At 39.4% G+C, this 24334-nt stretch overlaps 2 protein-coding genes across 3 annotated transcripts in view; one reads left to right on the top strand and one right to left on the bottom strand.

Moving 5' to 3' along the window:
• Positions 1 to 5736, top strand: part of LOC148333882 (alpha-2-macroglobulin-like protein 1) — a 44377-nt gene extending 38641 nt beyond the window's left edge. The window contains exons 32-36 of the mRNA XM_088300083.1: positions 2042 to 2132; positions 2225 to 2293; positions 3163 to 3268; positions 3474 to 3515; positions 5273 to 5736. Coding sequence (XP_088156209.1) covers positions 2042 to 2132; positions 2225 to 2293; positions 3163 to 3268; positions 3474 to 3515; positions 5273 to 5295 — 331 coding nt within the window. The 3' untranslated portion in view covers positions 5296 to 5736. The remainder of the gene's footprint in view (positions 1 to 2041; positions 2133 to 2224; positions 2294 to 3162; positions 3269 to 3473; positions 3516 to 5272) is intronic.
• Positions 5737 to 6368: 632 nt separating this feature from the next.
• Positions 6369 to 15537, bottom strand: LOC148333881 (pleckstrin homology-like domain family B member 1). Of its 2 annotated transcripts, XM_088300085.1 has the most exons (7): positions 15142 to 15537; positions 13289 to 13622; positions 12240 to 12330; positions 11816 to 11962; positions 10778 to 10997; positions 8010 to 8095; positions 6369 to 6976 (listed from the first exon to the last, which is right to left on the bottom strand). In XM_088300085.1, the coding sequence occupies exons 1-7, from the start codon at positions 15302 to 15304 to the stop codon at positions 6962 to 6964; spliced, it is 1056 nt and encodes a 351-aa protein (XP_088156211.1). In that variant the 5' UTR covers positions 15305 to 15537; the 3' UTR covers positions 6369 to 6961. The 2 variants fall into 2 exon arrangements, with proteins under 2 accessions (XP_088156211.1, XP_088156210.1); XM_088300084.1 differs by lacking the exon at positions 6369 to 6976 and having other exon boundaries at positions 7555 to 8095.
• Positions 15538 to 24334: the final 8797 nt, after the last annotated feature.

Genomic DNA, 24334 nt, shown 5'->3' with positions numbered 1-24334 from the left:
TCAACAGGAAATCCCAGACTTCCCTCTCCCTTCTTTAAGAAGGAACCCAATGTGTTCCCAGGTTAGCCAGACATTCACTCTCTCCAGGATGGCCTGAGTCGACCACGGGGCCACCTGCCAGTGGGACATGCCCGGAAAAACCTCACCAGGGAGGCGTCCAGGGGGCATCCTAATCAGAAGCTCGAGCCACCTAATCTGGCTCCTCTCAACATGAAGGAGCAGCTGCTCGACTCTGAGTCCCTCCTGGATGACCAAGCGTCTCACCTTTTCTCAAAGGGAGAGCCCGGACACCCTGCAGAGGAAACTCATTTCAGCCTCTTGTTCTTTCTGTCACAACCCACAGCTGGTGACATTAGGTGAGGGGAAGGAACATAGAGCTACTGGTAAATCGAGAGTTTCCGCTGTCAGGATCAAGACCAAATTGCCCCTCCTGAATCTGAGATTCTACCTCCGACGGACCATCCTCTCCAGCACCCCTGAATAGAACTTACCAGGAAGGCTGAGGAGTGTTATTCCTGTAGTTGGAACATATCCTCCGGTCCCCTTTCTTAAGAAGGGTGACCATCACCCCAGTCTGCCAATCCAGAGACACTGTCCAAGATGTCCACACAATGTTATAGAAGCGCATCAACCAGGACAGCCTCACAACATCCAGAGTTACTCAGTTACTTCAAACTCAGAGATAGCAGAGTGTGTCACAGATCCTCCTGCTTCCTCAATGGAAGACATGTCAGTAATTGGAAGTCTACAAAGTATTCTCCCCAGTGACTCACAACATTCCGAGTCAAGTTCAGCATCACCCAAACTCGACTATTCACAGTATTAATAGTGCACTGCTTACCCCTCCAGAGATGCAGTATGGTGGGCCATAATGTCCTCAAAGCCACCTGGAAGTTGTTTTCCATGGCCGTGCCAAACTCTACAACGCCAGAATTTTTGCCTCAGCGATCGCCGAAGCTGTATTCCGCTTAGACAGCCGGTATCTGTCTGCTGCCTCCAGAGTCCCACAGTCCCAAAAGGCTGAAGCTATCGTCTGCTTGACAACATACCTTACGCCAGCGGGTTCAGGGATTGTCACCACGAAAGGCCCTGACCACCTTATGACCACATCTCTGATCGGCCGCCACAACATTAAAGGCTTGAAACAACGTCCACTCAGACTCATTGTCCTCTGACTCTAGTGGGTGGGAGTTGAAATTATTTGACAGGGGATTCTGTCACACGTTCCCACCAAACACTCATGAAACGTTTGGGTCTGCTGCGTCGGACCAGCCTCTTCCCCCACCTTTGGAGCCAACACATCACCAGGTTGTTGTAATCAGTTCAGAGTTCAGCCCCTCTCTTCACCCGTGTGTCCAAAACATTCGGCCACAAATCCAATGACACAACTACAAAGTCGATCATCAAATTGCGGCCTAGGGTGACCTGGTGCCAAGTGCGCATTTGAACACTCTTATGTCTTAACATATAATCTGTGACGAGGATGAAGGTTCAGATTGGCGGGAACGTTCCTTGCACATAATGGAAGGTACAAAACGGTCTTCAATTGTCCATTTACCAAGATCTGGAACAATCTTATTTTGGTTACATTAACCTATAGATTGGTCAGAATTTGACCAATTCAGTTAGTTACGGGACTATCAATTTTATTGTTTAACCAAACAATCAATGATATTTGTTACACAAAATACTTGACTAGCCCAATTGTTTGCAGAGGTTTTGGGTTTGAATCCGAGCTCCGGCTTTGCTTTGTGGGCTTTGCTGTGTGGGTTTTCTGTGGGTACTCCGTTTTCCTTCCACATCCCAAAAACATGCATGACAGGTTAATTGAACACTCTAAATTGTTCTGAGGTGTGGATGCAATTGCAATTGGCTTTTTATTTATTTTTTTTCATTCAATGTGTACGATATATTGCCAACGGTTGCCTTTCTATTTTTTTTTTTGCCTTGAGCACCTACCCTTAAAATGTCAACGCATGTGCCTAATCTTGAATTTGTTTGTTTCTTTATGAGAGTTATAGAGAAACCATTTTGTGTGCAGGTACCAGGGCAGGAGAGAGGAGACAAACATGGTCATCATTAACATCAAACTCCTGTCTGGACACATTTTGGATAAAACCTCTCTGGAGTCAGTGAGTTCACATTTTATTTCTACCCTCAAATATTCGTGTCAACTGTTAACATTTGAAGTACACTGACGGCTGTTTATTGTGTGATGCTCTAGTTAAAGAATGACCGCTCAGTGAAGCGTGTGGACCGAGATGAAGGTTATATCAACATCTACATGGATGGGGTATGATTTTTTCTTTCATAAATTGTTCTGGATTGAAAGCAGACTTCAGAAATGAAATAGTGCTTCTTTTGTTGTTTTAATTTTCATTTGTATTGAATGTCTTCACCACCAAGGCTTGAAATAAGTGAATTCACATCACAATTTGTGAGTCAAAATTCACATTTTGCACCTTTAAGGAAAGCTGTGACCAAGTGAGTTGAATTATCTTTCCAAAAATTAGAAAGTTGCTCGTCAAATGAGGTCATTGGTCTACAGACGATGACGTCAAGTCATTGCTGCATGTAACAAATGAACTGTCTGTGTGGATGAAATACTACTATCCCCATAAATGTGCACTGTATGCTTTATTTGTCAGGTGGGATCAAATTAAAGTCAAGTATAAAAGTAACACTGTTACTTTATAATACTTTGCACGTTCACAAACAATTGTCTGTTATTTCCAAGGACCCCTCCCCTGCTTTTGTGGAGCGCACAATGATTTGTTTTTTGATGATTTATATGTTAGATGTGTGCAGATGAGTGTTCAAACTGCAGACGTATTGCATTCATATCCGATTTATATCTACAAAAAAATGTCTGCATATGAAAAAAATTGTACACTTACATTGCATGTTAAAAATGTTATATATGCTGCATATGGGCAAAAATGGGAATTGACCTGCCGTGTGAACATTGCCTTAGAGTTGGATTGCTAATTTAGATTTGTTTCTACTTTTTCTGTTGGCTATCCCCCATTATTTTCTTCAATTTACTGCTGAGGGCAATGATGCCTCACAATTAATGTCATGCATCCAGCTATCACCCTCCCAAATAGACTTCCCGCAATAAAAGTGCAAGCCCCTTCAATGGCATGTGGTTTGATTTTGCAGCTGAAGAAAGGTGAGACGGTGGTTTACAGCATGACACTGGAACAGGACGTGCCTGTTAGGAACCTGAAAGCAGCTGTGGTGAAAGTGTATGACTACTACCAAACAAGTAAGATCCTCTTCTTTTACAATCATGTCCATGTCTGCCATATTTTCCAATGTAACAAACACTGGCTTGTAACTTGAAGGTCCTCGTATACAACACTACATTTTTTTCCCTAGTATTTTTATCTCTGTGCTGCTTCACCTTGTTCTGCTGCAAAACTTGATTTCCCCCTCTTGGGATCGCTTCAGGATGTTTTTCTTATTTGCAGGTGATGTGGCCGTGACAGAATACACATCACCCTGTGCAGAGAGTAAGTCACATGGATCTAGTTTATTTTGGAAATTTAAATGCTAAAATTCCACCATTTTGGAAATTGACATAAGTTTGGGTCAATTTTTGCAACAACAAAAAACAATAAGAAACGAAGGATAAGCCTAAACAAGATGTGTTAAGAGACAAAGAATCAAAGAAAAGAAGTGAAAAGCCTCCATCTTAACATAAGCCATATTTAGTTAGCTTTGTTAAGTTGGACAGTGTTTAATCACGTTTACACTTTAATAATTAATTAGGTTTTGACAAAATGCAAAATGAACTTGCATATATATATATGTATATGTGTATATATATATATATATATATATCTGTATGTATATATATATATATATATATATACACATGTATATATATATATATGCATATATATATATACATGTATATATATATATATGTATATATATATATATACATGTATATATCTATATATATAGATATATACATGTATATATATATATATATATATATATATATATATAGATAGATAGATAGATAGATAGATAGATAGATAGATAGATAGATAGATAGATAGATAGATAGGGCGGCACGGTGGCCGACTGGTTAGCACGATGGCCTCACAGTGAGAGACAGCATCGGGCGTGGGTTCGATCCCGGCTCCGGCCATCCTGTGTGGAGTTTGCATGTTCTCCCCGTGCTTGCGTGGGTTTCCTCCGGGTACTCCGGTTTCCTCCCACATTCCAAAACCATGCATTGTTGGCCGATTGAACACTCTAAATAGCCCCTAGGTATGAGTGTGAGTGCGCATGGTTGTTCGTCTCTGTGTGCCCTGCAATTGGCTGGCAACCAGTTCAGGGTGTCCTCCGCCTACTGCCCGAAGATAGCTGGGATAGGCTCCAGCACCCCCGCGACCCTAGTGAGGAGAAGCGGTACAGAAGATGGATGGATGGATATATATATATATTTATTTGTGTACATATATTTTTTTGCGATTAATAAGTTTAAAAAAATTAATCGCAAACAAAAATTATTCCGTAATTAATTGTGGAACTGTATTAAAATAACCTGTTCTGTTAATGTTGTAATGGTGACTGTTGAACCGATTAACAGATGTTTGTATTGTGGCCTGTAGGGAATAATGTTTCGAAAGCTGAACAAATTGGAAGTCTACGACTGCCATCCAAAAACTATTTTAGACCTCAAAAGTTCCACTCTTATTTAAAACTTAATTAAAATAAATTAAAATGGTAATACTAGTGTACTGTATGTAAATGCTCGATATTTGACAGGTCTATTGTATTTGTAATTTTGTTCTTTGTGTATTCCTGATAAGAAACAAAATGTGAATGGAATAACTTCAAATTCCATTGCTTCTGTCACGCATACTCTTTTAGCTCAGCCATAAATATGAACAAGAACAGAAAAAAACACACGTGTTGATTTCTTCCAAGTTGCTCACTAGCATTTCAAGTAGTAAGTCATTCAAAGGCAAAGTGTTGCAAATCACGCTTCCTCCAAATGGGTAGATGTAACCCCCACTCCCAACCAAACCGTGTGCACGTAATTGCCGTGCTTCTACAACAAACAATATTACCTAAAAGCTGTGGTGTCAACAAACAGAACTTTGGGATTAGTAGGTAGAAGTGTCAAATGCCAATCTTTTAATTGTTCTACTGTTCAAATGAGGAACATTCATTTGGTGAGGCTTATGCAATACATACTGGGTGACCATAAACAGTAACGTGTAAAAACACTAAAATTATGTTTGCTTTACAGGTGACGTTATCAACGAGCTTTAAATGAACATAGAGGATGCAACTCAGATTCATATCTGGAAGACTACTGGAGATCTTCATCCAACTTTTAGATGTGTCTTTTCTATCCTGTGTTTGAATTTTAAAGGAATCCCTGTGATTACGAATGATGTTCATCCCCTCTCAATGTTAATATCTTTTAAAAATCAGAATTCACTTATTAGTCGTTGCTGCCTCGCCTCAACACTGGAAGTCTTGTAACATTTTTAACCCACTCGAACCACGAAAATGAGGCTCTGTTCTGTAACAGTTTTAATAGTATTGACAAATCCATGTTTCTATCTCAAGGTGGAGGCTGATACTTTCTAGGCACCAATAATGGTGTAGAAACAAAACAAAACAAAAAAAAAGAGTGCACTGTAGTTCCATACAATTTGAAATCATGTAATACTCATAAAATAAAATGGACAGAAATCAAGAACATAATGATATTGTAGTGTTTCATTTCAGTAGTACTCTTCTATTCAGGCACTTTCTTTTACACAGTCTAGTTTTACTTTATTCTCAACTTTGATAACGTCAGCATATCTTATCAACAGACAAAATTTCACAGCCTTGACGTTGTCAAATTTTTTTTGCTCACAACAAGTGTTAAGGTAGGGGGGTAGATCCCATAAAGTGCAGACAAAAGTGACAAAAACAAAATTTATTTACAATACGACACAATACAAAGTAAAAAAAAAAAACACTTGCAAAAGGCAAGGAACGAAGGTTAACAAAAAGCGCCCGCGCGACCGTGGGAAAGGTAACGAACTTAACAAAGGAAGCTTGCGAAAAGGATGCAAGGTGGAACAAAAACTACTGAAAGTACTTACAAAGAGGTGACTTGATGAGACAAGATAAAAAAGTGGCAAGGGAATCAGGGAACAAGTTCAAGGAGTCAAGACTAAGTTGGGCCATGGAGGAAAGCAAGTAAAGTAAAGTAAATCCGTATTTTCACAACAATAAGAATCAGAAATCACCTTGCTGTGCAAGGCCAAATACAACGCTTAGCCCTTGGCCTAACACAGTTTTTGGCTGTGAAGGGACCTTAGAGATTCTGCAAATGGGCTATTCTGGCAACTGAAGGTCTTTGGAGGTTGTTTAGCCTTGGCTTGCAATCTGCAGGAGGATCTCCGAGGTTATTTTGTCCTGTCCCTGTGTTGGCTAGAGGACGTTAGAGATTCCTCAAAAGAGCTCTTATGGTGGCCAAAGTTCTTTGGAGGCTCTGTCATCTCGGCCTGGAGTCGACTAGAGGACCTTTGAGGTTCTTTTGTTTGGACCTTATGGTCAGAGGACCTTGGTTCTTCAACAGTGGAAGGTGTTGGAGGAGGGGCAATTGGAAGGGAGTGATAATGTTCATCTCCCCTTTTTTAAATTTTCATCACTTCATGTGGCTGCTTGGCATAACTTATCAAAAGCTGCTAAGGTAGTGCTTATGGTTTGTAAAACGGGGAGGTTGCAATCAATATTGTCCCTGTCATCATCTATATCCAATTCAGCATATGCATTCAACATCCGTGCTGGCAAATGGCCTATCTCCCCCTCATAGTCCTTATTAGATCCATCACTATCACAATTGCTGAATATGGCATCTTTTTCACTTTGAGGGATAACTACAATGTTGCAGGCCTTGTCAGGGCCATCACCTCCGCCCAAAATACCAAGAACTTCACTCAAAGTGAATCTACAGGAGATAAAAAAAAATACTTAGATACAGCACGAAATTTGCATGTATAGACCTATTTGTGCACCTAGCTACAATGCATTATCCTCCTGTTCTCTATCGTGACCATGCATATTTTTGCTCATTTTGCAAACACACCAATCACATTTGAACAAATGCAAATTCATATAAATTACAAAACACCCTAAAGATAATGTGTACATAAAATGTTGTCCTATGAATATTTAAACATACTTTGCTAACCTTTTTTAGGAGGGTTTGAGGCGGGCATCCTCTTATCAAAGTGCAACCAGGAAGTAAACAGCTTTGGTCATGTGACAATTTATTCCAAACATGCACCACTACATACATTTAATCCCAACACTGTATTCTGTCAATATTTACTCAGAATAATTTGAAACATTCCTCAGTAATATATTTAGAGCCCTATAAATTCAATTACTCTTCACTATTGTAACCGGCGGGTTGATTAATCCTACTACAATTACAATTATAAAAACTACTTTTTATGGGAAGTGCTTAAAATAATTTAAAATAATAGAATATCTTAAACAACAAATATAATGATGCTTTTGACTTTTTTACAGAACTATCTTTCTTTAGAAATTAAAGCTAAACAAAACATGTATTGCCCTTCATAAATGTAGGGAAATATTTCATAATATTCGACACAAATGACATTCAACTGAAGAAAAGGGGGAGGGCCGAGGGAACAAGCAGGGTTAGCGGATCAAACGAAACACATGACGTGGAAAAATCCAACCTGAAGATTTCAGGTTTCAGTCTTTCTCATTCACAGGAAACTTTCAAACCACGGGGATGAGTACGATTAGACGGGTGAACAGGCAGCACGAAAGATACATACACTCGTCAGATTCAAGTTGAAAAAGCTCCTCTAGACGTGAGAGCAAATGTGCCAAAATACAAGAAAAGAAAGCAAAAATGGAACGGTGTGTGCAAGAACAGGTTGAATTGTAAGAAGAACGACAAAGATAAATGAGGGTATGAACTTGGACTTGAGATAACAGCATACCTTTGTGGCGCTGCGCAGGTGATCGTAATAAACCTCTTCGATAGCTTGGAAGTATATCACGCCCTTCAGCTTGGTCTCGTGTTTGTCTCAAGGAGGAAAAGGCAAAAGGCTTTGATGAAAAGCTTTTCAGTTGGAGTCGGTCGCACCTGACACGGTACACGTCTTAAAAACAACAAGTCCAACTTTGATGACGAGCATGTTTGCCCTGATGGATAAAAAAATGACAAGCGCAGCACTTTTGGCCCTCTCTTTTCCAAGCAAAGCTGCTCTTATTGTATGTTGAGATTTGACTGGCTCCTTACGCTACTCTGGCACATCATTGCACTTTGTTTCATCAGCCACTGCAGAACTGCAGTAAGGAACCGGTGGGGAACTCAACACAGCGTTTCTACCTCCAGGCACAAACACTCCACAAGCCAACTTAAAGAGTAGTAGGGAGAGATGCAGTACTTCATTTCGAGGAATAGTTTAATATGCCGCTATTATCTGCTAATGACCTGTTTTGCATTCAAATAGCCTTGCGTTTGCATCTCATTTGATTGAGACCAAAATGCCACGATACGGTAAGGGGTGATTAGCGTGAATTAAGAGTCCTCACGACGTGGGCGTGTCACTTCTTGTTACTTCTTGTTCAAGGTCAAGCGATAAGGGCAAGCGAGGCATCTCAATCAGCCTCCTCGGAGAGCACCACCGCGACGCGCATTTTAACGGCAGCGCCAGTAATCTCCATGCGCCTCCTCACTTGTAACAAGGTGCGCTTTAAGAGGCTTTAAGCGGAACCTTCAGAGGACTTCAAAGGGCTGAAAGTGAACAAGTGTCCCACAGCTCACGCCGGCAGATCAATTACAGCGCCGCGCAGTCAAGGGCTGGGTGGAGCATACATGTTCAGACATCATTCTGGGGGAAATAGTCTGCCATGTGCATGTCTCACATACATTTGGAAGCTTATTCTACACATTTGAAGGCCTTCTATGCCCTGTCCCTCCCAAATAATGTGATACACAAAACAAAAGTCTTCAACTGGAAAGCTGCACTATATGCGCTATCATGAGGGTTGTTTTTTTCTTTTCTTTTTTTTATATGTTGCATTGTCGCCTAAATTACAGTAGTAGTGTATCCAGCGTACACTATCAAATGCATTCATTTAATCAGACCTTTATGTCTTCGGTTCGATTTAGCACGAGGGGAACATAATTATACAGAGTTTATTATCATTTCTCGTATGTTTGTTTTGGGAAAGCACTGGAAATTCCATTTGCACCAACTGATCACATTATGTCCTCTGCTACGACAATAGTCATAACTTAATTAAATGTATTTATTTTTTATTTTTTGGTACTAGACAAAATACCAATAGTTTATCTGGTACCTTCCCGGGATGCAATTTAACAAAAATAATTCATTATTACACTGCCAAGAAATTGACCCACACAGTAAATATTACTCATTAAAACAACAAATTGGATGAGGAACCACTTTGTTAAAAAATGTGGATCAGCATGCTCTGATAATATATATATATATATATATTTATATATATCTACATATATATACATATATATCTACATATATATATATATATATATATATACATATATATATATATATATATATAGGTGTGTGTGTGTGTGTCTGCAAAACAATTTGAGTTATGGCCAAACGTTCTAACCCCAAATAATAATAAGGTCCAAAATTCTGCCTTTACAACAATAATAATGCTCAGTTTTGTGGTGAATATTAACGGGTGGAAATGAATTTGAACAGAAAAAAATGCTACTGGTCAACACTTGCAAAAGTACGGAGCCCCCCAGGGGACATCGGGAAAAAAATTATGATTGCGTTATAATGCAATAAGATTGCGTTATAATGCAATACTTTGCAATATATTGCAATAGTAATGCAAAAAAACGCAATACTATTGCGTTATATTGCAATACTAATTGCGTTATAACGCAATACTATTACAATATAACGCAATAGCTTTGCGTTATATTGCAATAATTTTTTTTTTTTTAATTGCAAAATAACGCTAATTATTTGTGATGGAACGAGAGATTCCACTTCCGGGTTGCTTACCCCTAGTAGCTTTTTTTGCATTAACTATTGCAATATATTGCAAAGTTTTGCATTATAACGCAATCTTAAATATTTCCCCAATGTCCCCTGGGGGGCTCCGTACAAAAGTGTTACTGAAAGTTCAAAGAATTGTTTGATGATGATTTTCTCAAAAGGTTTTGAAATGAATTATTAGATTACCATTTTTGTCAATTTTTTTTTCAATTTAGCTGTACCAAAAAGAAATGTATGATCAATGTTTTTTGTTTTTTTTTTGCTCATGTCCTAGCGATCCGCCACCTTGTGGGGCGATGAGCTATTCCCTCTAATTGGCATACATAGGTTTTCCAACCATGTTTTTTTGGGGGTTACATATTGGTTTATAGTTTTATTAATCAATAATGGGTATTGAAAAGGAAAATTGGTTAAAATCGATAAATGGGTTATATTAAACCTAGCTCCAGTTATGTTAGCTAAACTGGACAATGTAAACGGGATTAAGAAATTGTTTTGGGGAGGAGCATTTGCAACAACCTCAATTTAAAAAATATTTCTGTATAATGTGTTTTACACCACATTTGTTATCGAGTATGTTTTTCAGTAATGAGACTACTGCTGCCAGCTTTGGATGCTTGGCCAGAGAAAATGAGTCGGGAGTGAATTTTAACAATACAGAGCGATTTAAATGTCAAATGAGTTTGAACTCTTCTTACCGACGTAGTACGAGAAGGTCCTTTTGAGGCGGTCAAAGACAAACCAGCGTTTCTTCCACGACTTGATCTTGCCTCCCATCTTGACCAGGTAGCCCTTGCACATCTTCTCAGTCAGGATGATGTGGTAGCAGGTGTCCACGCTGTGGCCTGATGTCTCAATGTGAGCGCGAAGGTCAAATTCCTCCTTCCTAATTGGCAGGTAGCGCGTCATCGGACGGGCCTGGACGCATATACAACAGAAAGGTCACAACCGGGGTGAGGAATACTTGACAGCAGCTCGTCATTTACTGATCTAGGGTTTTTTTCTTTTTTAACATATTCCTGTTTACATTTCATTCCATACGGTATCAGAAACGTGTCATTAATCCCACCATAGCGAGCGGGCAATACAACATATTTCTCACGCAGCTTTTCACCTAACAGGAAACTATTCATCACAGCTAAAACGGTCGCCTGATAAGAATGATGATGACAAATATGTTCAATGCAATCTGATTTGATGGATCTAATGCAGTTTGAGGCAGGTTTTAATTACTGCTCAATAGATGTTTACATAAACGATTTTATGAATTATCTGGTTTTACAAAAAAAAATAGAGTTGTTTTTGTAATTGATTTTAGAATTTGTATTCATGTATTCTGTTTCTTTTTACCATCCTGGAATCATTAATAGGCATAGGTATCTACAACTTTGAGATAAATGCTTTTTGTCTTTTTCATAGCATCGGAAACAAATAATCTTGTGTCCTCTTTGCACATCTGGAAAGTGCTTTGTTCCAGCTGTTGTGACTGTACTATATAATGATATTACCACTCCAGGTTGCAATTAGAGATGATCTTATCTTACAAACCTTACAAACATGAACTAATGTGGAAAAGATCAAGTTTCTTCTTTTTTTTTTTCAAGTGACCAAATCTCAAGCAGCAGAGACTTCATTGCAGGCACCTTCAGAAGCCCGCGTCTATAAAAGTCAGCTATCAGTTTGGAGGCGAGGCCATTTCACGCCACACATTTCCAATTTTGTCTCCTTTTACTGACCTGAGAGAAGTTCTTGGCCCTCAACTTCATTTCCTTCTCCACCAGCTGCTGTCGGTGGAGTGTTTCATCCTGCAGTCTTTTCTCTGCTTCTTCCCTCTTTTTCCGCTCTTCCGCCAACATCTGATGGCGAGTGAAGCTCTCCTGTTCCTGAAAGAACTCTTTCAGTTAAGATTTTTACCTAGACAAGATGTTAATGAAAATGTGTAATTTTTTCTACTAGGCAGGAATTTTAACACTGTATAGCGCCTTTATAACGCACAAAGTGACATCTTCAACTGATTGAAAAGGCCAATAAAAAATGACTTTAATACAGTATTGAATCGTTCTCCCTTATTGATCCCGTCACTACAAAAAGCCATCAATCACCCAAATGTGATTCCAAACAATCACAAGCAGCGCCACAGTTGTACGTAATGACACTTACCCGAAACTCAATAAGTCTGGCTTTCTCCATCTGTGCCTCCTTCAGCATTTTCTCCATCTCTTCCATCTTCAGTGAGTCTGTTCCTCCAACACTTTTGTGGTGGAAACAAAAACATAGCACCTGCATTCAAATTGATTCTGAGATATTGAACATCGTACACAGTGATGAGCACCTCTGTGAAAGTGTCCACATCATGGCGTTTTTTTTCTCTTTTAAATGAGAGCAAAGGCGGCAGTGTCTGATTTATACGTTCATGTTTGTATCTGAGAAATTGTTTCTTCACTTAGACAGCAGCATGATGTTGGAAATCCGTACATTTTAAAAACAGCACATACTGTCTTGAAATGTATAACATGAAAATTTGGAATGTGAGGAACTGGAGCAAGCATAGTTTTCTTCCTATCGATGGCTGTGATTAGAATAAGGCCTGATGCTGACAGAGCAAAAACAGGAAGGTTTCCTCTCTTGATCTCCGGTGTGCACTTTTAATTAGTGCACAAATGCCATTAAAGTTTTGCAAAAATATTTTACCAATACAGTTTGGTCTCTTGTGAGCTACAACAAAGCTGTGAACAGTGGCTTGAGATGAGAGCTTCCTGCAGTGAACACTTTTGTAACACAGCACACAACCTGCTTCCAACAGATGGTCCCCAAATTAAAACGTGCAGATAAAGTCTTTAACTGGTGGGGAGCAGTCTGGGAAATGGTGCCTGTGGGTGCTTTTGTCTGTGTGCCTGACTGAATTCATCATAAAATGCCTAAATGGGATTATTCAGAATCTTCCGCCCTCCCTCTCAAGAAATGTGTTGCTATGGCACTGTCCACGAGGGGGCTTTACTGTATGTTACAAGTATTCACAGATTTATTGTTCCTATTCTCTGTTACAATATTTGCTGAAAACCTCGTTCAGTTGCAGTTTTGCGCGCTTGAAATGCTTTCAATGCCCTGTCTAATAGAAAAGTGGTTCTAAGTTGGCGCCAACAGCGATTTGTATGACTATAACCAACCAGTATTTTTTTTTTATAAAGGGGTGAAGTTGTTGTGGGTACCTGGACAAATTATCTGGCGAGCAGGCGGAGTTGTTCCCTGTGGACACACTGGTGTCCATACTGTCAGAGCTCTCCAAGCTCAGTGTGTCGTAGGGCTGCTCTCCGGCTGACGCTGGATGGTGGTGTAGGATGGAGTGCTGGACCAGAGGAGGGGGGCCTGCAGACTTGTGACTCAATGTGGGACTGTAGGTCATGACTGGGGAGTAGGAGGGTGCCGAGGTGATGAGGTGAGGCTGCAAGCCATGGAGCGCCTCCCACTGGCACTGAGCTTCTGCTGCTGCTCTGTGCTTCAGATCAGCCAGACGACGTCGCTGCTCTTCAATTACTTGCTGACCTGAAAAATGGGACATCAATTCGCATGGTGTTTGTCGTTTTTGCTTTTGAGCAGAGTTAATATACAATTTATCCTGCAAGAAAACCCCCAATAAGTCAGCAGACACCCGCAAAAGGTCAAAGGTGGCTCTCGAATGTCAACACCTAAAGGGATACCCAAAGCTCTCCATGTTGAAATAGTTCAATACCGGAAAAATACAAGCAACAGGAACACCAAACCAGACCAGAACCACTGCTACAAGTCATGCACCACACACCATTAAATACAGACTGTCAAATTTCCACCAAGAGTGGTTACATATTTTATAACATGATGCTGTGAATTCATTGTTAGACACATCTAAAGTCAACAGGCACTTTGGCCACGAAGCCCAAAACATTCTCAGCATGCATGACTTATTCCCCACCAAAGAAATACAGGACAGTCAAGAGAGAAAATGAACAATTATCTTTGGGAGTTAAGGACACACCAGGCATGGAAGAGACTGAAGGGCAGAGGCATGAATTAACAGCCACCAACAGTCTCGGTATGGTGAACATGAATTGATCGCTATTGCCGGATAAGACAGTAAAAATAACACCACGGTAGTTTGGAGGTCACGCTGTTTCGAAGGCTACCTGCTGATCTTCCCTCTATGGGTGGCTGACAGGAGGCCTGAGGTTCTGAAGTTTGCACACAAAGACAGACACATGTCAAGAATCTGTTCATGCTGCTCTACACTGCATAATACAATGTGATGTAAAAAATGAGACCAACAAAAATAATTTCAAAACGTTTTCCACCACTAATCTAACTTATGATCTGTACACCTCATTAGATTTTTTTTCTTTTCTTTTAGACTTTGAGAGGCAATTACAAATTAAATTCTGAAATAAAATGGTTGCGCAAGGGATGTACCATTTAACATTAAAACAAAAAAAAAAATTGTGTTAAATTATCACACACATGAGCATTGCCAGAAAATTTTCATTGGCGTTGCCAGGATGACACATTTCAGTGAGGGGTTGGCCGTGGGTGTGTCCAGTCAGCATTCCACGATATAAAGTCCACATATACCCAGAAAAATGCCCATCACAATCTGACGTTGACTGCAATGTTCTTTACTTAAAACAGTGCTCTTCAAATATTTTCTGTTACGCACCCCCCAGCAAGAAGAAAACAATTTGCACCCTCACCCTACCACCCACGCTCCTCCACAAAATAATTGCATTTTCGTTGCAAAACAAACCTACACCATAGTGTTAATACTCGCTGAGGACAATGAGCAATGAGAGCGCCACTGCCAACTACAGGAGAGGATGTGCAATTACACTTTATTGAAGGACAGGGGAAAAAAAAGCATGTTCCCCAGGGTCACACGCATCACCCCAGAGGGGCCCGCCCCACTATTAGAACCACTGACTTAAAACAAGATTATTTTCAAGTTTGCATTCAGGTCAATTGTACATTTAGTCTTAAAATATGTAATACTCTCTTATGAATGCATCTGAATAGAAACATGTATACAGTCCATCTTCACCTTTCTGCTGCAGAACGAGCTGTCTCTTGGTCTCGATGCACTTCCTGGGCAGGCTGCTCGAGCTTTTTGGGGTCAGAAGAGGGCTCAAAAATGATGACGCAGTAGATATAATCAGAAGATTCTCTGGCAAGTGGGAGAGTAAGGCAGTCACTTCTGAAGACATCCCTCCACAATGAAGAAGAAGGAGTCTACCTTGGAGCTCGTGTTACGGCCCAATGTTGCTGCTCCCTGCTGCGGAGTACATCCCGACCTTGCAAGATGAGGAGACTGTCCTGGATCACTGTCAAGCTTGGAGCGGAACACCTGAAGATATAGCACAAAACTGGATGAGGAGCTGTTATTCACAGCAAGTTGAATTTATTGTCATGAATTTTGAATCCAGTGTGATGGTCGCTCCACCAGGGATGAGATGTTTGCACCTGCAGAGAAATGAGTGGGGATTTTATGCATTTTGCTTGCTTTATTTTCAAGATGCAGTATGAGTGGGTGGAATGCCGCATTATTTAGGGCTTGTCATTAAGGGCTCTATTTTTGTAGATAGTGCAGCTGCAGTTTTGGTGCAGAAAGTTGATCTAAATTTACTCCTGCTCAGACCACCACTAAATACTGGTGCAAGGTAGACCACTGGTGAGGGGTGTAGCAAAAAAACTAATTGAATCAGAAAATCAGTTTTAATTTAAAAGCTGCAAGTGCACTGAATCAAATGGAATTGTTCCACTTAAAAACATGTGACTTGCTCTGGCTAAAGAATTCCCTCTGAAACGTGTCGGCAACCTATTCTATAATGCAAATTTGGGGATTTTGAGAAAATGAGTAATTCTTAAAATGAAAAAACAAAACGAAAAAAACAAACACGCTTTGTGTCAAATCCAAAAAGGTTCCAATCACGTTCCTTTTGAAGGTTATTGTTTCAATCGTGCAATGCAATGATTTGTCTTGTTTTAATTCTCCTTTTACTGAATTCCAATTGTTTGCTGTTGCAATATTGCTTGCTTATAATTTCATCTATTTATTGTCACAAAAAAATATAAGGTACGCTCAAGTGCATTTTTATTGAAGTGTGTGTTCCTGTGGTGTGAGTATCACAAAATTCAACTCAAAGTAGGACCTCCACTGACAATACAACAACAATTGTTACGCCATGTGTCACAAGGTAATATCCAGATATTTGATATGAAATTGAAGAACATCTAAAGCAGAATTCAAAACCTTGGTGTAATGCCTCTCTTGAATTCATGTGTTAGAGCAGCAGACATTCACGCGTCTGCATTGTACCTCTCATCTCCCCTCATTTCCAACAGATTCTCATTAAGTGTGACGCTGAAGCTCTTTGTTTATGAAAACCTTATGTTTCCCCTGCGCACCTACAAAATACATATTATGAAGTCAATGTACTGGGGGCTTGATGAGCTCAGTGGATTGATCCTTAACACCGTTTAACATTGTCCTATCAGAGCACGATAGCAGACAAGGAAAGACAGAGAAAGAACGTCCTCCAGTGAGTTGCAAAAGACAGTCAGGCACCGCATGGGAATGTGGATGTTCAAACAAGCAGTTTGTGCTTCTGGGCCAAGCATGGCTCGCTCAAGTCAGTGAAGCAAAGCCATTGTTTAATGCAGTCCTTTATAGGAATCTTCAACCAATATTCCAAAGGATGAGGAGAAAGATGAGCCCACACTGGTGGTGCATGAGCCGACGATGAGCACAATAGTCAGAGAGTATATAAATCCCACACAGAGTTGGGTAGAGTACTAGTCAAAATTTCTATTCAAGTAAGTGTACTATTATTTACGAATTTAATATGCCTGGATTAAAAATTCAAAGTAGGCCTCCAAACCATTGAGTTATTGATTTTTTGACTTTTTAAGTAGTGCATGGACGTCAAACAGACAAATTCAAATATTGTCCAACAATATGATTTTAAAATAATATAGTTTTAGTTAAATAAGAAAGCCCTAGGCGAATTCAGCCCCAAAAAATTGTTTCGGATCAACTTCCTTTGTTTATACTCTTCATCACGCGTCGCTAGTCGTTATGTTGGATTGGCAAAAAGGAGTCACGTTGTTTTATCCTCTACTATTATTTTGGGTAAGGATGAAGGAAGGCTCAGGTGTAGACGGATGACTTTTTAATCGCAATGGAGCAGAGCAGGATGACATGAAGAGCTCTCATTTACATTGTCAACACACGCACTGCGTGATGACGTCACGCATAACCACGAGATTCAACACAGACCAAAAATACATAACACACGTGACACAAATCTCTAAATGGAAAAGAATAAGAAATACAAGTACAAGTTTTGAGCGGAATCTGACTCAAGTTTACTAAAGCACAAGTAGTGTTTTTCATAACAATATTAGCGTAAAAGAAAAGGAAATGTTGCATTAAAACTACTCTGTCATGAATTAATTTATCAGAAATTTTACTCGAGTAAATGTAATGGCATAAATGTAGTTTGTACTACCTACCCACATTTGATTCATCATTGTTAGAATACAATCCTTAGGTTTTAGGGTTGTTCTTTTTTTGTGGCCACAGTGCACAAGCAGGGATATGTTGAGCTTTAGGTGGTGTGAATAGATTAGAAAGCTGAGTGCCTCTGGTTCCCCATATTCCTTTGTGGTGACTTCAAAGGGATTTTAAAGGGTGTTACAATTTCCCCACTGTTAGTTTTACTTTGTTGAATAGAATGGAATAGAAGCATTTACAACTCCTGCACCTAGTTCGTAGGTCATTGGCTCAACGGATAGCACAAATAGAACTGTTTTGGTTTTCATCAGAATTATATAAATCATAAAAAAATACTGTAATTTGGCACATCTCTAAAATAAAAAAGTGAGAGTGTTTGAGTGTATTTAAAGATATTTGCATGTCGTTTTGCTTTTCAGGCCTTCTGATGGGACCTCTACCAGCATGAAATGTTTGAGTGAATGCCCTCCTGGTCCAACCTCAGAATGGACTTAAAAAACAGAAGCCAGTTCTTGACAATAATATGTTCCAAGCACCCCCACTAGTCTAAACACGGCATTCTGATTGTTGTTGGTGGAATATGAATTAAACAGCAGAAACCAACCGTTTCGTCCATCTCAGGTGGCGGCCATTTTGTCACTTGCTGTTGACTGAAAATTACATCACAGTTTCTCAAGGATCAGGTAACAACCAGTCACTTGTGGCTCATCTTACGTATGTCACATGACCAACCTCAGAAAACAGATTAGCCGTGGCTGCTTGTTACCCGAAGCCCGAGCAACTGTGATGTCATTGTCAGTCGATAGCAAGTGGCAAAATGTCCGTGCCCTAAGATGGATAAAAATGGGTGAATTTTGCTACCTTTGTTTCCCTTTAAACAGCAACCAATGACTTTTGTCGCTGTCTCCATCTCACCCACATTCAATCACCACTCTCTCTCTCTCTCTCTCTCTCTTTCTCTCTCTCTCTCTCTCTCTCTCTTTCTCTTTCTCTCTCAGTCACACACCCACTGGCAGGCAGCAGCTCCATCTACTGTATACCACGGGGCTCTAAGAAGGTGCCGAGGGTGCAGAGAACATTGTTTGAATTGTAGCAAAACACAGCTCCCATCAGCTCCCAGATCAAAGGAACACAATTACCAACAATCGGCTGTAATGAGACCACCATGACTTGAAAATGCTGGGACAGCTCAGTTCCTTCAAATTGCAATGTTGTTAAGAGAGACTGTGGTGGAAAAGACAACAGTAATCGAGTAATATGGGTTTCTCCAGATGTAAACTCGTTGACTCTTCAGGTTTCGCTACGTAATCCTGCTTGAATTCTACGCAGGGCCGCACATAATATCGCAGGCAGCCTTCCAGTCAGCATGAAGGAATTTACACATATCAGTCACGTTTATTGAAGGACATCTCAGATTAGTGCCACTCTAGCAAACTCTTGCACATTTTTTCTGCAACAATGTGTTTGAATATCGTCAAATGAAGCCAATCCATGAAAATGTATGTACTATTTTTTCCCCTTTCAGATATGAACAACAATGACTTTATATGTTAATTTACTCACAGTTTTTGGACACTGCACATTAATAAAGAAATTTTAACCGCATTTTCATTTTTTAGTTTAGTGGTACTGTTGCACTATTATTGCCACTTTTTTTACACACCAAACCAATCTTATCCTGCATGTCTACCTCCTTACAATTGCAGTACTTCGCATAGTTGTGGAATAAATAGTTTTTTTTTTAGATACAATTTTTGTGCCTAACAAGAACATGAAGAACAAAAGAAATAGAAGTATTTTTGAGGGGCATTACAATTTATGTATTACTATGTCACAAAAATGTAGTCTCCAATCCATTTTGTGTGAGTTCATATTTAGTGTTTAGGTAGTGGTGGATAGCAAATGTGGTTTGCATTAAATCTGCATTGTGAAAAATGTTTAACCTTTGCAAAGAATATTATGGGATTTGTTTTGTTATTTTTCAAAATGAAATTACTGGTAGTTTAAAATCATCCTCTTATTGAAAGCATATTGCTGAGTTTTTTTCAGTTTATTTTTTAAAAAAAAATTTTATTTCAGATATCACTATATACAGTATAGCGATACAAGCCAAAATTGTGTAAAAATGGACTTTTCCCCCCTCATATCAAGGCTTGACATGATGGAAAAAATGCGCAAAATGAAAATTTCATCTCATTACTTATCATATGAACTACAGCTGCAATAGAAGTGAATGCAAATACTGAAGGTCTATTTGATATATTTTAGAGGTTCTGCATGCAAAATATATTCCATCAAAAATTGTTAAAACTGATTTTGTTTCATGATAAGGAGCAAATATTTAATCAGCCACCTGATCTTCAAGTCAGACTAGAAATGATAATTAATTAATATTTTTATTTGCAATTCAAATTTATGTTAATTCTTTTTCCGCTTTAATCTTTTTTTATGTACATTTACACTGTATTTAACATCATATTTTGTCTCTCTCAACCTTTTCATGCAGTCAATGATAATATCACGAGGAAGATGTGAAGTGTCTATCAACGGGATCAGACTCTATTTATTATTCTTCCACATTCCCTCAGTGCCAGTGTATAATTATCACCATATCAGGGGCTAACATGCTCATTTGGCTTCGCGTTTAAACTAATTAATTTGAATTAAGCGTGTGTGTTTGTGTGTGTGCTCCTTCACGAGTGTGAGCCGGCCCGCCGCTCTGCAGTTTTTCAGAATGAACGCTTTAATTATTATGATGACTTGTTTTGACGGTCTCCCTGTGCCCAGTTCTCCATCACAGAGATGCGCTAAGAAAGCGACTGACTCTCCTCAGGGAACACTTATCAAAACAATATGCCAGCAATCATTCAAACACAGCGCTGCACATTTAAACAATCTGTCCCCATCCTCTTGTTTTTTTAATCCTTATTGTTTTTTCTCTCCTTTTAATCCTCCTCTAACTGGAGGGATTATGTTCAATTCATTTCATTCAACAAATACAGCGCTTCAGCAACAAATAATATGTTAAAACAAACTCTTGAATATCGGAGGGAAAAAAATGGGTTCAAGTGCTGGCACCGCTGTGCAGCCCTGCCTTTGTGTTGCCAATCCTTGTAAAAAGTTAATGTAAAGCAGGATTCACAAGGAGCAGCTGGTGATGAAATTATGGTGTAACTGATGCCAACCTGCCAGAGTAGAGGAGTGAGAGCGTGGCCATCTGCGGCTTTGAAGGAGGCTTTTCCCTTCCCACCATGCACCACTGGAGAGGGCTCCTGTATACACTTGTACAGTACAACCCAAAAGACGGCGGGCAATATTGCACCGAAAGCAGGCAATCATACTGAAAATTAAATAGAAATTAGGACCATAAAAAAGATTGGTAAAAAAAAAAAAGTGTTGACTTGACAGGTCATTTTTAGATAATGATAATTTAGATTCATTTTAATATTTTTAATATAGATTATAAACATTTAATTTTGGAAAGAAAATTGTGTGTATTTGATTTTGGAGGAAATATCGAAATATTAGTTCAGCAATACATTTCTCAGTGATGGTCTTCATTACATAGCCTCATAAATAACGTGTTAAAGTTTATAGAACAGATGGGTTGCAAATTTCTTGCAGGGGTATTGCACATAGCACCCCATTCTTTTTCTCCGAGACCCGGTATGATTACGAATTAATGCGAGACTAAAGAGGCGCATCATGCATAATAAAAAAAGTGCACTGTCGGCAAAAATAGCAAGACACGCACTGTAAACAATGGGGGTGTAAGAGCTCGGAGGGGGAGGCCGCAAAAGCTATGGCGGTAGGAATGCCAAAAACATGTTTTTGAGAAGGGTGAGCCAGTGTTGCCTATTACTATAGCAACAGGAAGACTAAGCTGCTTCAATCAGCTTTGGGTTTGTGGGGGAAGCTGAGGATAGGCAGAGAAACTGGAGCCAGGCAGCATGCAGCGCGATCTGGGTTTTACTAATGAGCAGAGTGAGACTTGTTTGGTTTCAGCCATTCTGTCCGACATCAACATGTCCGTCCTGTCACACTGCTTCCAATGCCCTTGAGCTGCCCGAGGGTCACAAGATGCAAAGACAGAGCTGACAACTTGCAGCTCTTTGGGGGCTGGGAGAGTAAGCATGCATTTCTTTAAGCTTAGGTTCACTTCGAAATGTTGGGGGTTTTTTTTGGTTTTTTTTGCTTTTTTGCGTGTGACTATGTACGTGTGTAATATGAATTAAATTGAGGTGAAATTCCACCATACACCATACAGAGATAGGTCAAGAAAAAGTTAAATAATGATTTTATCAACTTTCACCATGTGGGTGAGGTGGCCTATCCTTCTTAATTTTGGATTGCTTCTTTCTTTGAATACTATAAATACTAATACTGGAAATGGTTATATATAGTAAATATAAAGTCTACACACCTTTGTTGCAATGCCCATTTTCAGATTATTAAAAAATAGAGAGAATTCATTTCAAAACGTTTTCCACCTTTGTCTCCTAGAAACTGTTACTATTGTTTTTAATGTGTAAAAATGCACCAAAAACAGAATTCAAAATTAACCAATCACATTCAAATGTTAAAAGGGACTAAGCACGCACTTCTCACCATTTAAAGTGCCTCTGATAGCCCCAAATAAATATCTCATGTAATAGTCACATTTTCCTGACATTTTTATCTATTTTTTTCTTACTGCTACGACTGAAAGTTTTGTGCAGACACTCACTGGAATTTAGAACACTTTGTAATTCCTTCGACCTTGACTAATGACTCATACGAGGAAAAACAGCCCTTAAGCATAATGCTGCCACTTTCGGTATGGTATTTTTTTGGGTGATAACCAAGGCTTGTGTTTGCGAAAAACATAAATTTTGGAATTATAGCCAAAAAATACTGCACATACTTTATTTTCTTGAACCATAACAAAATCTCCCTGTCTATCATTTGTTCTTTCATTAAATTACAAATGAGTAAAAATGAAAAGAAAAAAACAGTGACTGCTTCTCGCTAAATGTGTGTGTGTGTGTGTGCACGTGGGTGTGGGGGTGTGTGTGCGTGTGTGTCTGTGGACAAGGCAGTTGTGTCTGCTGCCCTTCAGTGGTGTGCAGTGGGAAGTCTGGTGTGACTTGGGGGTCTAATTTAGGGAGGTATCTAAAAAGAGGAAAGGGGGAGGGGTATTGAAAGAGTGTGTGAATATCATTGTTCACACACTCATATTGATGCATATTTGCCATTTGAAAAAAAACATCGAAAGACATTCCTCCGTTGACGCATACAATATTTACCGGTATGGGAAAAAAAAGCGCCAAAAAAAACCCAACACTACTCAGAATTCTGCAGTGTTACCATGACCACCTTGAGACGCTTTGGTTTATGGGATGGTAGAGTTGGCAACAGGAGCAATAATCCATCATATTATGTAACATTTCTGTGGTGATCAATTAAAAACATTCTCTCACTGGTGATTTATTTGTTTTTATTCCTTCATTTTTCTTTCCTTCTTCCAATTAGTTTAGAGCAATTAGCACCGATGACTGCACCAAAGTGTCTGCCTATTGTTGGGAGACAAACATAACAACCACCAGCCAAAAGGATGGCATGCGGCATCCTGCCGAGCCTGTTCAAGGTTGATGTCCAACTAAAATCAAACTTGACTGGCAGTGTCAACGAGGTGGATTCTTCAGCAGAGATATAGCGGGCTCTGAGTTCCAAGAAGCTTACAGCTTTATTTGGTAAAACAGTCAGAATGTTTTTTTGGTTTTTTTTTAAGATTCATATTGCAAAGTTTTTTTGAATGGTAAAGGGTAACAAACGCTTGGGACTGAAATCCACACATTAGCAAAACAGATATACAGCTTGGACATAATTTTAAATAAAAGATATTTCTCGGGTTAAAATATATCAGAAATAAGTAATCCGTAATAAAAGGGAGTTCCTGCAGTAGCTTTAACAACGCAGCACCAAAACCCATTCTCCTTCCATAGCCCCAAGGTTTGTCAAAATGATTTCCTTTTTATTATAACTTCCAAATTAATCATCTTCTGGATTATCATGAGTCATTCAAAAATACACACCCTCAGCACAACTATTTTGTAACTGGCATCCATAAAGCCCGTTACAACAATAAGCACATCATTTTGTTGGACCCCGAGGGACCTAGGAAGAATAGGCAGATGACAAGTACTGTTGCACTTACTGACCAAGAAACAATAAATCGGGATTGGAAACCAACTCATCATTCTCTGCAATAGAGGCTAACATTGTGGATGCATTTCTGACATTGTTATTTTATTTTTTTACAGATGCAGTTGTTCAGCAACACCAAGGAGTGAATATTTCAGATATACAATTGGCCTTAAACAAAATGATCTGTGAGTTAAGACACAAGGAAAATAAAAAGTCCAAGGCCATTTGAATCTATAGTATTTGAGTAAATGGCTGTTTTCTGTGTTTTTTTGTACTGGATATTCATTTCTTTTATTACAATGGACTCTTATCCAGCAGCATAGTGGGCAACTGGTTAGCACATCCACCTCACAGCGCAGAGGTGGAGTGGTCGATTCCGCCTCCGGCCTTCCTGTGTGGTATTTGCATGTTTTCCCTGTGCCTGCGTGGGTTTTCCTCGGCTGCTACCAGTATGAGTGTCGACCTCCCTCACTTTAAACACATGCACAGCAGGTTAATTGAATACTCTATATTGTCCCTGAGTGTGTCATGTCAT

This window comes from Idiotropiscis lumnitzeri, chromosome 7, assembly GCF_059441095.1.
Source record: "Idiotropiscis lumnitzeri isolate Australia: NSW breed Sydney's pygmy pipehorse chromosome 7, RoL_Ilum_1.0, whole genome shotgun sequence".
NCBI lineage: Eukaryota > Metazoa > Chordata > Actinopteri > Syngnathiformes > Syngnathidae > Idiotropiscis > Idiotropiscis lumnitzeri.
Note: the sequence above shows the minus strand (reverse complement) of the source record. Positions and strands in the feature narration are given on the sequence as shown.